General features: G+C 61.0%; 1 protein-coding gene across 4 annotated transcripts in view; it reads right to left on the bottom strand.

Moving 5' to 3' along the window:
* Positions 1 to 12,542, bottom strand: part of EPHA8 (EPH receptor A8) — a 165,114-nt gene extending 152,572 nt beyond the window's left edge. For all 4 annotated transcript variants that reach the window (XR_013766242.1, XR_013766243.1, XR_013766244.1 and 1 more), the window contains exons 1-3: positions 12,369 to 12,542; positions 7,173 to 7,237; positions 1,174 to 1,837 (exon numbers count right to left, since the gene is read on the bottom strand). Coding sequence is in view for 1 of the 4 variants with exons in the window: in XM_079154146.1 (XP_079010272.1) it covers positions 1,174 to 1,837; positions 7,173 to 7,237; positions 12,369 to 12,462 (823 nt within the window). In the remaining 3 variants the exon portion in view is untranslated. The remainder of the gene's footprint in view (positions 1 to 1,173; positions 1,838 to 7,172; positions 7,238 to 12,368) is intronic.
* Positions 12,543 to 17,240: the final 4,698 nt, after the last annotated feature.

The raw sequence follows: 17,240 nt of genomic DNA, 5'->3' as shown, positions 1-17,240 counted from the left end.
CAGTCCTGTTAGTATCAAGACACCTTTCCTTCCTGCCAGGGGAGGAGGAGAGGGGACCAAAGATCCTATCCCCCTAACTCTGGCCCCTAGGACCTGCGTGCAGACAGCAAAAGGCTAGGAAAACATTCCAAGAGGCTGATGGGGACCTAGTTCCAGTTTTCACTGTCTGGGGACAGGCCCCAGTCTTTCTGATCCCTGCACAGGACCATCCCCTTCTCTGCACCCACTCAGCCCAGGGGGACCAATGGTCTCAATAGCCAGGCTTCCCCAGCAGAGGTCCGGTGACCAGGGACAGACCCAACCTAGACGGTCCTCCCTGGGACCTATGGGACGTGCCCTTCTGTGCTCCTTCCCAGGATCACAGGTTAGAGGCTCCGGACCCCGGCTGTGAGTCCAAATACAGCTCAGCCACTTCCGAGCTAAGTGACCCGGGCAAGTCACTTCTCTCTGTACCTCAGTCCCTTCGTCTATAAAAAGGGACAAATTAAAAAATATATATATAAGAAAATAGCAGAAAGATGGGCAGAGGAGCGGGAGGGGCAGGGGAGGAGGAGGAGGGGGAGGCAGAGCTGGGGACTGAATTAGAACAAATTACATTGCACGCTTTTATAATTTTGTCAAATAAATCCTAATGTTATGTATAACTAAAAAGAACCAATAAAAAGAGGAAAAAATGAAATAAAAGTCCAGAACAATAATAGTTCCTATTTCATACCGGGGCGGTGGGGATTAAACGGACAAACACACGTCAAGGGCTGAGGACAGCGCCGGACACGAGTTGGCCTGAAGTCGTCCCTCACTGAGGAACACACCCCACGGCAGACCCGAGGGCGCCGCGTCCTCGCTGCACCCAGCAACGTCCACCGAGGGCACCACCTGTGCTCCCCCACACGCACGCAGGTGGCCTGGTCTATCTGCAGCCCCCAGCCGGGTAGCCCGCCCACCCTCCCAGGAACCCGGTAGCCCCGCCCATCCGCCCTGGAGCCCGGTAGCCCCGCCCATCCGCCCTGGAGCCCGGTAGCCCCGCCCATCCTCCCAGGAGCCCGGTAGCTCCGCCCATCCTCCCAGGAGCCCGGTAGCTCCGCCCATCCTCCCTGGAGCCCGGAGAGTGCGCCCCCAGAGGCGGAGGGTGACGTCCCCGCGGCCCGCGCCCCGCCCAAGTGGCGCGCTCACCCACACACGCATCCCGCTGCTCCTCGTAGCCGGCGCTGCACACGCACTTGCCGATGGGCACCAGCCACTCGCCCTCGGCGCTGCAGTACATCTTGGGGGTGTCCCGCTCCTCCGAGTGCCGCACGCACTGGCCCCGCACCTCCACCAGCGAGGACGAGTCTGCGCCGGTCACCGCCTCCGAGAAGGCCGCCAGGTTGCGCACCATGGCCGGGCACTTCTTGTAATAGATGCGGAGAGAGAGGATGGCGAGGCAGGCGCCGATGTCCTGGAAGGCCAGGTAGAACCCGCGCTTGCTGAGGGGACCCACGCCGCGCACCTCCGTGTTGAGCTTGAGCCGCCGCACACCCAGGTCGGCGCCTGTGAAGCTCTCGTCCGCGGCGATGGTGTCGATTTTGAGGAACTGGCTTTCCTGCGTGCTGGAGCCCAGGTCGCGGTCCGACTCCAGGTAGTAGAGGTTGAAGGTCTCCTTGCAGGTGCCCAGCACGCCCGGCATGCTGTTGCAGTCACGGAGCGTGAACTTGATCTCTGCGTAGACGCGCCGGGCGCCGTCGCGGGGCACCCAGCTGGTGCGCAGCCAGTTGTTCTGGTTGGGGCTCATGACGTTGCACACCTGGTACGTGTGGATGGGCCGGAAGGACTCGTCCACCTCGTTGATGGAGTCCCACTGTGGGCGGAGAGAACACAGCAGCTAAAGACCGGGCAGCAGGCAGCGGGCTCCTGCCAACCACCTGGCCCCGGCCACACACCATCCTCATGCCGGGGGAGAAGACAGAACCGCTGACCTTCAGAGAGATGGTCATAGGTCCCGGGCGCTTGCGACCTCACAGAGGACCACAGTCCTCCAGGAAGTGTACTGACTTCCTATGGATGAGGAAACAGGCCAGCACGTGGCCGCAGGTCTGAGGTCACATAGCCAGCAAGAGACGGAAGCCCCCAGCACGCAGGCCTGCCAGGCACCAACACCAACCTCCTGTTCTGTAGGGCTTCTCTGTCACTCCCAGAGCAAGGGCACTTGCTGGGGCAGTTGGCCACCCTGCAGCTGCCAAAGGGGTCTCACCTTGACAGGCCACCTCCTGCTGTTCACCCCCTGGGATCCCTAGCAGCCCAGGGTCGGCCTGGTCCACACCCACCCTGCTTCCCACCCAAGGCTGGGAATTCCAGGACTGGCCTGTGTCCCACTCAAGGAAGGTGGGGTGTATGGCCTCTGTACCAGCCGCTGGTCGGGTGGGAGTGGATCAGAGACATGCCCGGGGCTCTCCAGAGCAGGGGGGCATCTGCCAGTCACACGTCTGAGGAGGGAGGAGTATCTGGAGTAGGTGGAGGAAAACACCCACCACTCAGCCACAGAAAAACCGTCCAGACGAGGAGCAAAGGCCCTGAACGGACACTTCTCCAAAGACACTCAGATGGCCAAATAGCACCTGCAAAGCTGCTCAGCGGTGGTCGCTGGGGAAGTACGAATGAACCACAGTGAGAGCCACTTCCTGCCCACCAGGATGCTGCCATGCTCACAGCAAAACCCAAAGCCCCGAAGGTAACACGTGCTGGTGGGAAAGAAGCAAGAGGGACCCTGGGATACTGGTGGGGATGTGAGATGTGCAGCGCGGTGCAAGGCAGCCTGGTTTCCTTCAGAAACTAAAACTAGAATTGCCACGGGACTCAGCAACTCCGAGCAGCTCTCAGCAGGGAGAGCTGAGAGCAGGTCCCCAGGAGGGCCTCTGCACACTGTGGCCACAGCAGCGTGGCTCACGAGAGCCAATGTGCAGCTGGGGTGCAGCTAGTGGCAGAGCACCTGCCGGGCGGGACTTTGGGTTTGATCCCCAGCACTGCCCAAAAGAAAAAGAAAAACAAGACAGTAACAGAAAACCAGAACAGATAACTGGAAGCAGCCCACATGTCCATCAACCATTGATGGATAACGAGCTGCGGTAAATTCATACGATAGAATATTACTCAGCCTTAAAAAGGAATGTAATTCCGATACCTGCTAAAATATAGGTGAACCCTAAAGAGATTGTATTAAGTGAAATATGCCGGAAACAAAGGACAGATCGAGGATAACTCCACTTAAAGGACGCACTTAGGTTGGTCAGATTGGTGAAGGTGGAAAATAGAATAAATGATGGTTGCCAGACCTGTCGGGGGCAGGGGGAATGGAGTTAGTTTAGTGGGTACTGAGTTCTGGTTTCACAAGGTGAAGAGAGTTCTGGCGATGGTCACACAGGGATGGGGATGTGTTTAGTGCCACTTAAGTGTGCGCTTGAAATGGAGAAGAGAGCGAGTCCCAAGCTGCGTCTATTTTACCAAAACAAAAAAAGAACGGGGTTCGGGGGCAGCTCCATGGGAGAGCGCTTGCCCAGCACGCTCGCCCGCAGCACTGGGTTCCGTCCCTGTACCTTGAAAAACAAACAAATATGCAAACAGATAAACACAGAGCAAAGCCCTTCATCAGCGGCCGGTGCTCAGCACGGTGGTCAGCACGGTGGCCAGCGCCTGCCCACCATGCCCAGGGCCTGCGCTTGACCCACCGCAGGAAACCAAACAGAAGAAATGGGTGAAGCTGCCACAGAGGCCCCCCCCCTTCGGTGCTTCCGGGCCCACATGCAGGGGCCAGCGGGGGACCACCCCCGGCAGTGGGGCAGGATGCCCAGGCACGTGGGCATGTCTCTTGGGCCAGCCTGGCCCTGGGTGAAACAGGAAGGTGCCCACTCGTCTGCACAGCTGGCTGGCCAGAGCGGACGCCCCGCTGGACCCACAGGGCCTGGTGGGCTGAGGGTGGCGGCAGACGGGCCTTGCCTGAAGACACCCTCAGGGCGCCCTGAGAACTGTGGGGCTGAGCTCACTGCACCAGTGCTGGGGGTCGGGTGTCCTGCCTGCCACCAGCCCCTCCATCTCAGCTCCTCTCGGCCAGCTGCGCGGTCTCACCCTCGGTGCCCAGCTCTGCACGGTGGGCTCAGGCAGACCCCAGTTCACGTGGCTGGAGGACACAGCTGCCAGGGGCTGGGCCTGGCCCAGGGTGGCCTTGGAACTGGACACTGGAACTGGCGACTCCTGGAACCGTCCTCCACCTCCAGGGCCAGTGTGGGAGGAGGGCCTCCTCTCAGGGGACCCCGAGGAGCTCCCTGCTCCCGCACCCCGAGGAGTCCTGCCCTGTGCCCCACCCTGCAGCCAGAGCCTCCAGGCAGCCTGCGCCACATCTGGGGTTAACGTCATTGTCACAATCAACGGAACACCAAGAGCCTGCCAGCTGCTCCCTGTCTGTTTCCTGCCAGGGGCCTGGATAAATTAATCAGCTTGATCTGAGTCCGCTCCAGCCGCCCCACCAGTGCCAACAGCGTGGCCCAGCCCTGCAGCCCCGGAGCTGCTGCAGAGGCCTGGCGCCAGGGCAGAGCCGGTCCCCTTCTCCACAGGGCGCCCTGCTGCACACCGCCACCCCTGGCCGCCCAGCTCGGGTAGCTGGCCCTGGCGCACTTGCTCCAGCGTGTTCTCTTCCTGGAACAGAACGCAGTGAACCAGCTGTGCGTCCCTGGGAAGTCGGTCCCTCTCTGAGCCTGGGGTTTTCCTCTGTGAGATGGGCTTGCTAATGCCCGCCCTTCCCACCTGCTGCAGGAGGTGGTGAGGAGCAAGGCTGCCCCTCTCTGAGGCAGGGCCATTAACCAGGCAACTCTATTCACCAGGCCAGGTGGGCAGACGTTCCCGGGAGCAGAGGGAGTTTGCAGCCTGGCTGAACCTGTCCTGGGCCCAGATGTCCCCCTGACCTTAGCAGAGCAGCCTCACCTCCCGGGGTTTCCAGATTCTCACTGTAAAATTCATTGCCCCACAGACACCTGATCTGAGCAGTGGTCATCCCACGTTATAAGTGAGGTGGTCACGGCGAGGTGAGTGACCCACCTGGATCACTCAGTTCAGAGGGCAGCCCTGGCCCAGGGAGCCCGGCATCCTTGCCCTGCAGGCTGTGCCGCTGCCTGGTAATGGGGGCTGGGGACAGCTGGCATGGTCTCTGCACCCAGGCTGCTGGGCAGACGCCAGAGGTAGACAGACCTCAAGGACCATCTGCAGAGGTCCCTCCTCCCCACTGGGCAGGAGAGTCTCCTGGACAGTGTATTGGGAAGAAGATGCCCTGGCCTCTGGACAGGGGTCCCTGGCCCCGGCTCAAGGTCCAGGCAGCCCCAAGCTCCAGAAGACACTGCAGAGCTGCCTCCCGCCCCTCCGTGCAGACATGGCATTTACAGGGCCTAAGGGACGCCATGCAGGGTCAGCCGGAGAGACCTGAGTGCAAGTCCCCCTCGCCATCGCGGGAACCTGTGACAAGGGCAGTCTCTCAATCCACAGTTTCCTTGTCTGCAATGGGCACCTCGACGGCCGGTCGGGGATGACGGGATGCCGTCTGTGGACTGCTCAGAGCCGTGTGAACGCATGCTGCTACTGTGTCCTAAATCCCAAGGGAATGCGAGACACCGAGCCTCGGTCAATGTCCCACCAGCAGAAGGACCTTCTGCCACCTGTCGCACTCCTCGCCTGCTTACCTCTTGGCTCCTTACCACCCTAAAAACCAAGTCCTCAGAACTGAGTGGGACAGAGACGGCCAGAGCCTAACTGGGGCCAGGCACGTGCCCCCCGCCCCCAGGGCCAGGTGTGCCCCTTCATAGCTGCTGGCCTCGGGGGACATGCCAACTCTGCAACAGCGGCGGCGTGGACTGGTTCTGAGACCTGAATCCCCAGCAGGCCAGGCCCAGGCAGGCACGGCACCCATGCCCCCTCGGGTCCATTCAGGCTGCAGTACTCCCCGCCAGCCCCGCATCCCTGGGCACGGGGCCGATGGTGGTGAGACCCCCAGAGACGAGGGACGGGGCTCCATCCTGCCCTGCAGCCCCAGGCCACCGAAGGCCGGGTGAGAGCTCCCTCCCAAACCAAGAGACCCCTCACAAAAGTGAGTGCTGGGTGTCCTCATGGTTATTAGGACTAACGTTACAAGCCCTGTCCCCAGAGCCACAGAAGCAGAAAGCGTTCACGATCGAGGTCAGTGTGCACCACATGCTCACGCCCATGCTGGGGACAGGTGTGTGCACATCGGTGGGAGGAAACCTGGGTAAGATGATGACCCGTAACACACGCCAGTGACAATGGCAGTGCTAAAAATAACAGCTGACACCTTCCAGGCACGGGGTGCACGCATGCCAGTTCAGGAGGCTGAGGCAGGAGGATCGCAAGTTCAAAGCCAGCCTCAGCAATGTAGGGAGGCCCTATCTCTAAGATAAAGGATTAAAAAAGGCCAGGTGTGGCTCAGCGGGAGAGGGCCTCTGAGTTCAGCCCTCCCGGGCTCCGCGGGGCTGGGTACCGAGGTCAGCGGTCTTCTCCTCATCCTGAGAGCAGACCACAGGAGGCCATTGGGAGCTGGTTCCTTCCCTCAGAGAGAGAAACTGGGACTCAGGGAGAGGACATGGGGCAGAGCTGGGATCCTACCAATGTGACAGGCTCATCTTTGATCCCCGAGCCCACGAGAAGAGGAAGGGAGGGCCGTTCAGCCTTGACCCTGAAGCCACTCCCCAGGGAGGTGGGAGGGGGCATCCCATCCCTGTGAGGCATGACCCATAGGGACCTGGTGAGCTGGCCACCTGGGGGCTGCCATGTCCCACGTGTGATTGTGACAGTAGAGAAGCACACAGGGGCCAGGCAGAAGGGGACCTGCCCTGACCTTGTTGCCATGTCGCAGGCTGCCCTGGCAGGTCACGAGTCTGCAGGCCCAGGGCAGGGACCCGAGGATCCCCGGAGGAGGGTCTCAACGGTGAGCCGGGAGCTGGTGCAGGATCCCCAGGGTCTAAACTGTCCAGCGCACTAAACGGCTAAGAAGCACGCGCCCTGCCTCCTCCTGCTGGGGGTCTTCGGGTAAATTCCTTCACTTCTCTGGGCCTCTGCTTTCTTCTGATCTACCCGACGCCGAGACTCTGACTGGCAGCCTCTCCCGGGCTCACGGAGGGAAGACCCTGTTCATCACTCACCCCATGAGCTGGATACGTGAGCCAGCCCCAGTCCCCGTGGATGGTCGACGTGTCCAGCAAGTTCACTGTAAAACAGGAGACAGGAGGACATCAGGTCCCTGTGCCCCTCTGCCCACACTGGTCCACTCGCAGCTCCCAACAGCCGCCCAGGCCCGTGGCTCCTCTGCCTGACGCCTCACCTCCCGGCCCTCCGGGCCCAGGCCAAGCTCTGCCTCCTCCCAGAGGCCCTCCCCCGGCCCTCAGAGGCCACCTTCCAAACTCCCGGGGGCAAGCGGCCCCAGTGCCAGGGTCCCTGGCTGGTGGCACAGCAGGTGGTTAGGAGGTGGCTCGGGGGCAAACAGTCGGAACCCAGCTCTGCCACTGTGGAGTGGCCAGGGAAGTCCTTTCTCCTCTGAGGCTCAGTTTCCTCCTCTGTAAAATGGGGGTGGCAGTGGTCCCTGTCTCACAGGGCGTTTGTGAGGATGGCCTGACCTGTGTCTCACCCAGGGGTCATGGTGACATTCAGTCATGCTGTGAAATAAGGCCTCCCCCTTGAGGACAAGCCCGCTTCAGGATCTCTAGTGTCCCCAGGAAGGCGCCCTGCCTCTCCTGAGCCTCCGAGGTCGGTGGTGCGGGGGACTCAGAGGAGGAAGAGTTCCCTCCCAGAGTGCGCCTACTGTGCGCTGGCCTCCGCAAGGGCAGCAGTGGGCGCCTGACCAGGACCTCACCCAGGAAGCCGCTGCGCTTTCCATTTGATGGGTGACGGGTCTGAGTCCAGGACCTTGCCCAGACCCACAGGTGTAGGGCCGGCGTCCAGAGCCCCTGTGGCCCTCACACCACACCACACCCTGGAAGGCTGGGCCCCGCCAGGAGGAGCCTGGTGTGGAAGGGCACGATCCGAGGGCAGCTCTACTCTAAGGCCCTGTGCCCAGGGGAAAGTTCCAGCAAAGTAAAGGCCCGCCCCTGGGCTCTTGTGACAGCACAGCCACTCATTAGCAAGTGACTTTCCCTTCTTTTACCCTCAATTTCCTCGTCTGTGAAATGGGTTAATAATACTTAAGGGTTTGGAAGAGGGTGAAGAAGCCATCTATAGCTGGGCACAGTGGCACATGCCTGTAATCCCAGCAGCTCAGGAGGCTGAGGCAGGAGGATTGCAAATTCAAAACCAGCCTCAGCAACTTAGCAAGAGGCCCTGAACAACTTAGCAAGATCCTGTCTCAAAATAAAAAATAAAAAGGACTGGGAATATTGCACAGAGGTTAAGTCACACACACACACACACACACACACACACACACACACACACAGAGAGAAACCATTTGTAAAGCCTGAAGCCAGTGCCTGAGACAAAGGTGGTCCTTCTCAATGCTAATTTCCTTTCTCCAAGTGCAACCCCTGTCCCCTCTCCATATCCTTTGTACAGAAAAAGGTACACAAAAGTAGAAATCAAGGATTGATCCAGCTCTACCTCTGCCTGCTGTGTGTCCTTAGGTGAGTCCCTTCACCTCTCTGGGCCCCTGCTTCCTTCTGATCTAGCTGGTGATGGTTGGGAGAGGGCACTTGGCTCCAGTCTTACACCTTTCCATTTTCTCTGACTTCCATGAATCTCTTCTCCAACCACCTTGGGCTACCAACTACCCCCATCCCGGGCTTGGGCAGGTCACAGAGGGTTAAAACCCGGAGTCTTGTGGAAGCCTGGGATTTGCATAGCTCTGAGCCTGCCCCTCAAAGGTGGAGACAAGTGTCCTCAGGAACTGTTGGAGTGACATGCTCTTGTTTGCTGATTTTCTTCTTCCTCTCATCCTCCCACCTCATTGCCGGGGATCCCGGATGCCCACGGGAGAAGGTACTGGCAGAACCAGAGAGGGGGCCTCTGTGCTTCTCCCTGGGTCCCCAGGGGCCGGGGGATCAGGGGAGGAGCACATGTCCACTGAGGATCTCCCCCTCCCCAAGCCAGCCCCAGACAGAAGAAGGCTTCCCGCCTCCCTCCCTCCCTCTCAGGCAATGGAGAGAAAACTGGGTCAGGCAGCTCTCTCCTCCTGCTGGCTGGGGGGAGGGGGAGGGGGCTGCATTGCAGTTTCCCCCAGACCAGCAGGGCCCAATTTGGAAGGTGGGGACAGGGGTACCCGGGGACACCCCCCACTGCACCCCAGCAGGTCTCTGGGCTGGCAGTCCCTTCTGGCAGGGAACGGACCTGGCTCGGATGAGCCCCGACCTTGGAGTAAGGACTGAATGTCCACCACCTGGGATCCTCCCCTGGGAATGCCTGACTTCAGGACTACTTTCCGGGTCCTTCCCTCTCCTAGGAAGTGCCACCACATCAGTGGCTGATTCTCAACCAGCCAGCCAAGGGGCTTGGCCAATCCAGAGAGGAGTCAAAAGTCGATTCTGTGGGCTTCAGGAAGGGCTACAGAATTCCAGAGCTCGGTTCAATTCCTGCGAGGCCCTTCTGTCCCCACCGCCCCTCCCTCCAGCTCCATTCCCTCCACCTCCGGGTTCCTTCCCACAGGTGAGGATGCAGAACATTTCCCAGGGAAGCCCCGTGGCCCTCGGGGGTTTGGTGGAATTCCAGTGGACTCCTCCTGGCCTGGGCCCGGGTCCCTTCGGAGACTGAGACCAGGGTTCTTCCCTCTCCTGCCTCTGCTGGGCTGTGCAAGAAGTCAGCCACCCTCCCTGGGCCGTCTCCCCGCTTGCAAAATGGGAGGCCCAGACCCCGTGGTCTCTCGGGCCCTGCAGTGAAGCAGATCACGAACCCCCGGGGCCTCAGTTTCCTCATCTGAAAGATGCCCACAGGCACCCCTCCTGGGCCTGCCAGGCGGGCTGTTCTGGGGGTGCGGAATGGGTCCCTCTCCTGCTCTGAGCAGCACGGATAATTCCTCAGCCGCTCCTGTCGACGGTGGGAGGCATTATGCGATTTCTTTTTTTCTCCAGCGCCGTCACCTTCCTCCATTCCATTTCGCTGAGACTAATACTTAAATTGATTTACATTCCCCGAGGACACAGCGCATGATAGTGAGGCTGGAGAATTCGGGGTGGCCAGGGGATGTCAGCCAGGATGCAAATACCCTGGAGATCACCCCAAAGTGGAGGATAATCCACCCCAGAGGGCGCTAAGGGGCCCAAGGCTGGTGGGGCTTGGGGACACCTCCACAGGGGCAGGGGACACCTCCACAGGGGCAGGGCCATGGCGAGGAGCCTGGTGTCAGGCACTTGGCCAAGCTGGTGCACCGTCACCTCTGCTGGACCCCAGGCAGAACAGTCCCCCCCTGCGTTCCAATGCGCTCCCCAGCCTATTCTGGTTTTGCATCAGCCCAGGGACAATGCCGGAGGAAGCTCCTGGATGTCCCGGTTCGGACCAAGCCCCAGGTCTCCATCCAAGGGTGGAGACTCCTGCCCAGCTGCGGGCACTGCTGCGTGGATCAGATGGGCGGGGACTGTCCTTGGACGGCGCTCCCCTCAGCCTGCTGGTCCTCCCACCCACCTCCTCCCAGACCTGCCACTTCTCCAACCTGCCCCTCTGTCCTCGGCTGTGAGCCTGGGAAAAGTCTGCCCCCCAGGGGCTCTGGGGCGTGCTGCCTGTGATTCTGGAAAGTGCTGGCTCCTCTCCACAGGGACCGTGGAGGCCAGGAGTTGGGGGTGCACCACCGGCTCCCAGTGCTGCTGCGGGCCTTCTCAGAATCCCCGGCCCCAACCCTGGGGAAACTGTCACCTCAGGCCACAGCACTCAGGACCCCAGGTCCCTTGCTCCCCAATCCCGTCCTCTTCCCCGCTCACCCAGCAACCCCAGCATCCTAAAGACTCGTGCGTCACCACGCCCCCAGCCAGCCCTGCCCTGGCACCTCACCTCTCAACCACCTGCAGTGGCCCCTGCTCTCTGCTGGACCCCAGCTTCACGGAGGAGGAGGATTTTCTCTGTGTCTTGAGTGTGTCTGTGCACGTGCATTTCAGGGGCGTGAGTGCCAGCTTGAGGGTGTCCTTATATGTGGCATGATGCGTTTGTGAATGCACGGATGTCACGTATGTTCACATGTTGTGCATGTCTGTGCACATGTGAACGGCCGCATTGCTGTGTGCGGGCGGCATCCATGTGTGCGAGTCTGCAGCCGGGGTCTACATGCGTGTGTGCTGCTGGGCCAGGTGGGATTCTGTGCGCTGTCAGCCTGTGAGCAGCAGTTCTGTGGTCCAAGTGTGCAGGAGCAGCACTGGCTCTGGAGGTCTGTCCTGCCTGGACCCCTGCGCACTGCCAGGTCCCGCTTCCCCTGGGCAGTGCTGTGCCGCAGAGGGGGCCAGGTCAGGGAAGCAGGACCCGCCGGTGGGTTGGACCTGGACTGTCTAGGGGGGTGATGGGTGGGGGAGTCCTGGCTGCCCCTCTCAGCTCTCCTGGTCCCTCCCCCCACCAGAAGTCACCTCATGGATCCTTTTGGTCACAACTCTTACACCCCGTCCCCCACCCCGCCCCTAGCCTCCGCCAGGCCCCTGAGAGACTGGGCCACGTTGGCTTGCACCCAGACACGACCCTGCCTCAGTCTCTCGGCCCAGCCCTCCCCCACGGGTCCCTGCAACCAGGCGGCTCCTCTGAAGCTGCCTCTCCTGTGGCTGCAGCCACGCTGTCCCTTCTCCTGTCCCTTCTCCCCAGCTCCCAGCCCCTGCCCTGTGCCCAAGGCTCATTCACAGTCCCTCAGTCCTGTGTTCTCAAAGCCAGGACCTGTTCTGGGGTCCCGTTCCCTTCCTGGTCCCTGTCTTCCAGTGCCATGCCCAGCCCCCTTTTCCTCCAGCCCTCTGAACCCTGACCCCCATTCCCGAGTCCTCCATCCCCTAGTGCTTGCCACTTCTGTCCTCTGTCCCCAGCCCCTGCCCCCTCTGTCCCCTCTCCTCCCTACCTCTTCTCCTGTTCCGTCCAGTCCTGCACCTTGTCCCCCACATCCCATCCTCAGTTCTCTGTCCCCAGCTCGCATCCCTCAATCCTGTCCCCAGCCCGGGGGTCCTCAGTCCTGCGCCCTGTCCTATCCCTCGTCCCCCGACCCTCTGTGCCGTGGTCCCCGTCCTCAAGCCCGCGGGTCCCCGTCCCCATCGCCCCGTTCCCGGACCCCAGTGTCTGCCTGGCGCTGCCCCTGCCGCCCGGCCGAGGCTCCGGCGCTTCCGAGCCCAGGGTCGCGGCCGGGGAAGTTGAGCCGCAGGCAGCGCGCGCCGCGCCCCCGCCCCCGCCCCGCCGCTCACCTTCGCCGCGCGCCGCGGACACGCAGGTGGCCGCCGCCGCCGCGGCCGTGACGACCCAGAGCGCGGGGGGCAGGCGGCCCCGGGCGGGGGCCATGGCGGGCGGCGCCGCGCACCCTCGGGCTCGGCGGCGGCGGCGCGCTCCTCGTCCCGCACCGGCGCCCGGCGCCCGGCGCACACCCGGCTCAGCCGCACGCGGGCACCCGCGCCCGCCGCCGCCGCCGCCGCCCCGGGCGGGGGCCGGCCCGTCACGGCGCCGAGCCAATCAGCGCCGAGGCGGGGGGACGCGGGGCCCCGCGGACACCGGCCCCGCCGCCGCACGTGCGCACGCTCGCACCTCGGCCGGCCGCGCGCCCCCGCGCCCCGGCCACACGTGCACCGAGCCGACCGGACGCCCGCGACGCCGGGCCGCGCAGAGCCGGGGGCGCCGCTGAGCACCCCGCCGGCACCCACGCTCACCCCGGCCTCGGACGCGCAGAGCGCCGGCGAGGTGACAGTGGCTGCAGAGGCTCAGGGGTTTGGCTGGAGAGAAACTCCAAGCACTTCTAGTGGAAAAGAAAAGAAGAAACGCTTGCCGCCCAACCCGAGGCAGACAGAAGCGGCCCCCTGGTTCAGGGAGGGCTGAGCGCTGGTGGCCTAAGGCACCGGACCACGGGGTTTAACTCCTGGCCAGGTGACCTTGGGCACGTTTCTTACCCTCTCTGAGCCTCAACTGCCATGTGTGTAAAGCAGCAATAGCAGTGCCCAAGTCCGAGGGCTGCTGGGAGAACTAAAATAAAAGGATCGGCAAGCACTTAGTGCACTGCCAGGTACCCAGCCAAGTGGCCAGTGATGGCCGCTGTTCTCCAGCGCCCTGACCCTCGCCACCTCCAATTCCATCCCAGGGAGCAGGGATCTCATCTTGGACAGGCTGCAGGCTGGCAGTGGGGTGGGGCCCCGCCCCGACTGGACTGGCCATCCTCGAGTCCCCCACAGCCACAGGGCCACACAGTCCGGTCAACAAGTAGCAGAGCGGCAGCCTCCTCCCGCTTCTGATGGGTACAGCCCTTGTTCAGCCCTGTGCCTTCTCTCCCAGCTCCTGGGGTCACCTGGGAAGAGTTGGGGTCCATGACTGGAGGTCCCAAGAATGATAAAAGCCATCTGAGCACAGTGCCCATGCCAGACCCCGTCTTAGGAGCTTTACACACTTGTCCAGCTTAAACCTCGCCCTGCCCTGCAGGGGAACTGAGCTGAGGAAGGCTGTCACTCACTCACTGAAGATCACCCTGTTGACCAGGTGCTAGCAAGGGGTCCACCCGGGTCCACTGACTCCAAAGCCTGTCCTTTCCTGGAAGGCAGCTCCCTTCAGAGCTTACCTAGAAGCTCAGGCCGACTGTCTCCAAAATGCAGGGAGCCTCCTGTCACCAGAGGTTTTCAAGCAGACCCCAGCCAGGGGCCATTCACAGATGCTGTGAGGGGGGCAGAGGGGCAGAGGTGCCAATTCCACTGAACCCAGAGTGACACATTCAAATGCCCACGTGAAACAGGTGGGTGCCCTTCTGCAGCCAGCAGGGAGAGTGTCCCAGCTCTAGTTGACGTTGCCTGTGGCCATGTCAGCCCAGCTTCCTGCAACTCAAGAGCAGCTGTATATCTAGTTTCTATGTGGCCTCTCTGGGCTTTTAAATTTAATAGCTAATGCTGACTGTCTCTCTCTCTTTCTTTCTTCTTTTTTCTCCCTCCCATCCCCCTTTCTTTTTCTTCTTTCTTTCTTTCATGAGCCCAGGGGGGTTCTACCACTGAGCTACCTCCCCAGCCCTTTTTAAAATTTTATTTTGAGGCAAGGTCTTGCTAAGTCGCCCACGTTGGCCTTGAACTTGTCATCCTCCTGCCTCCGCCTCCTGAGAGGTAGAGATTTCAGGTGTTCGGATCGCTCTTCGGATGCACTGGCCATATCCACCACAGGGGTTGATCCAGGACTCTCCAAGAGTGGACCCGAAGCCGGCTCACGGAGCAGACACGTTGGGGGTGCGGGTGGCCAGGGCTGGACTCAGCCTCTCAGAGCAGCCGCCCGGCCAGTCCCTCGCCTGCCTCCAGGCCTTGCTCCACCAGTCTTTTCCTTCTGGGATGGGAACAGGAGCGTCTGGCTATTGTGGACCCTCTGAAAATTGTCTTCTTACTTCACCTGAGATTCCGTTTCCGCAGCTGAGAAACCAAGGACAGTGTCACAGTGCTGTGAGGCGTGGCGGTGTGCAGGGGAGGCCCTGCTTGGCAACTGTGCAGAGCCCTGAGGTTGGAGGGTGCCACTGTCTCAAAGGAAGGTCCCGAGTGGCTCTGGGACCCCAGGTGCACAGGCAGAGAATGGGTGCATGACGGGTCTCTGTTAAGTCCCTGCCCGTCCTGGAGCCACCCGGCCCCCGCCTTGGACTTCTGGGTGTTCCGAACTCCTTATGCAGAGCCTGGGCTTGCACCGAGAACCCCTGGCCGGATCCGCATCTGAGCACCCACGCTCCCTGCGCTCAGCGGGCAGGAAGGGAGCAGGCCATTGGCATGGAAGTCTGTCCTCCTCACCAGCTGGAGGAAAGCACGGGCAGCGGAGATCTCTCTGAAAGAACCTGGATTCCTAATGTGGGGCCCAGTTGGCCTCCCCCATCACTGACAGCATGCAATGGGCTTGGGACAAGGAGGCACTGCACACCGGGGTGGCTGCTGGGCTCCCGTGTAGCAGACGCGACCTTGCCCTGAAGAGCTCCTGGCTGCAGGGGAGGCAGCCTGAGGAAGTAGCTTATGTCCCACAGAGACTTTCAACCAGCGCCAGGGCCACCTCCAGAGTCCAGGCAGGAGGCCCAAGACAGAAAGAGCATGTGAGCCCACATGTGGTGCACACCTGTGATCCCAGCGACTCGGAGGCTGAGCCAGGAGGATTTCAAGTTCAAGGCCAGCCTCAGCAACTTAGTGAGACCCTGTCTGAAAATTAAAAACATAGGTAAAGAAAATGGATTGCATGCCTGAGACCCTGCAACCTCCAGTATTGCAGAAAAGAAAGAAAAAGAAAACAAAATAAATATGCCACATATGTAACTTAAATTTTTTCCAGTATCTCATTAAAAATTAAACGTAGGAATGTATGTGTTGACTGACTGCTGCCTGGCACAGAATATTGATTTACTAATGAGTTCAGTAGCTTGGCAAACACGCCTCGGGCCCCGACACCGTGCCAGGTGCTGGCGTAAGCTGGTGGACCACACGCCCTGGCGTTTTTCTCACAAAGGTTCAATCTAACAGGGAGGCAGATAGGCAATCGCCAGATCCCCTCCCACATAAGTGAATGTTGCAGAAGAACTATAAGCACCAAAACTTACAATTTATAATTTTTTTAAAAACTTTTCTTTTTTTTTTTTCTTTTTTTGCACTGGGGATGGAACCAGGGATGCTCTACCTCTGAGCTGCATCCCAATCCCTTGTTTTACTTTTGAGACTGGGTTGCTGAGGCTGGCCTTGAACTTGGGATCCTCCTGTCTCAGCCTCCCCGGCTGCGGGATCACAGGCATGCACCACTACACCTGCCGTCTAGAATAGATTTTAAAAGTCCTTTATGAGCATAAAATGCTGAATCTAACTTGGCCCTTTCTCAGTGGCTTGGAGTCGTCATTGTGAACATCATCAACTGGCTGTGGCGGAGGACCTGGGGATGAGGTGATGTGAACCTCCGCTGTGGACAGGAGACAGGTGCCCTCGGGGCCCGGAGGTGGGAGAGCTCTGCCCTGCTCCCAGTGACCCCGGCTGCTCTGCCTTAGCCTCTTCCCTGGCGGGCTGCTCTTCCTCCGCTCTGGGGAGACAGTTTCCACCTGCCTCCTAAGGAGCTGCCTCTAATCCACTGTGGGCTTACAGAGAGTAATGTGGTTAGAGCTGGAGGCAGAGCAGGAGTCCACGGGAGCTAGGCGAGGGACCAGCCCGGGAGTGAGAAGCCTGAGGTCAGTGTCAACGCTCCAGGTGGCCCAGGGGTCCCGGCTGCTTATTCCTGGCTGTTCTCAGGATATTTGCTCTCCGGATATTTGTTCTCAGGTTGGAGGGTAAGGGAGGTGTTGTTATAAATACATAAGAGACTTATTAATGGCCGGGCATGCACAGACTAATTGCTTCCTCCTGTTTACACACAATCAATCACGTCCAGTGTTTGGAGCCACTGGCAGAGTGGAGCCGAAAGATGCCTGGGTGGGGATGGACCCGGGCGGCTCCAACCTTCAAGTTCAAGTCTTCCCTGTCCTACCAAAACAAACCCAAAGTGTCCCCCCCGCCGCCTCCTCCCAACCCTGCTCTCGGCTCGCCTGGCACCTCCCACCTTCACTGCAGCCCAGGCGCCACCAGCCACCGACAGACACCCGGGCCCCTCCCAGCACCGCTGACCACCAGCCACACTTCCTGTCCACTGGCGGTGCATCCAGGACCTCCCAGTCCCCAGGGTCACACACCAGAAAAGGTCTGGAGCACCGGTGCTCCACTTGCAGGGCTGAGCCCCTCCACTTGGCGCAGGGCGACCTCGGTGGCCCATCAGCCCCCACATCCTGTTCACCCTGCCAGCGTGGGAACCCTCCTGGAGGCTGGGGCTGCTCTCTGGGCAAAGATCCGCGTGGTGGTCAGGCCCTACGGTCCTGTCCAGGTGGCCCGGACCCTGCCTCCTGCCTTGCTGCACGTCCTCAGCTGCGGCGCCCTCTTGCGGCCTCCTGCCCGTCGCTCCTGGCTCACCCGCCGGACCTGACTCCTTGGGAGGCTGCCCTGGCCCTGGCCACCGGCCGCTCGCTCATGAGCCTGGTCCAGCTCCAGGGGCACCTGGCTGTTTGGAACCCTCCCCTCGTGAGTGACTTGAGTCACACCACCCTCCTGCAAGAGTGGACCCCA

This window comes from Sciurus vulgaris (assembly GCF_902686455.1).
Source record: "Sciurus vulgaris genome assembly, chromosome: 1".
Taxonomy (NCBI): Eukaryota; Metazoa; Chordata; class Mammalia; order Rodentia; family Sciuridae; genus Sciurus; species Sciurus vulgaris.
This window is presented reverse-complemented; position numbering and strand designations above follow the sequence as displayed.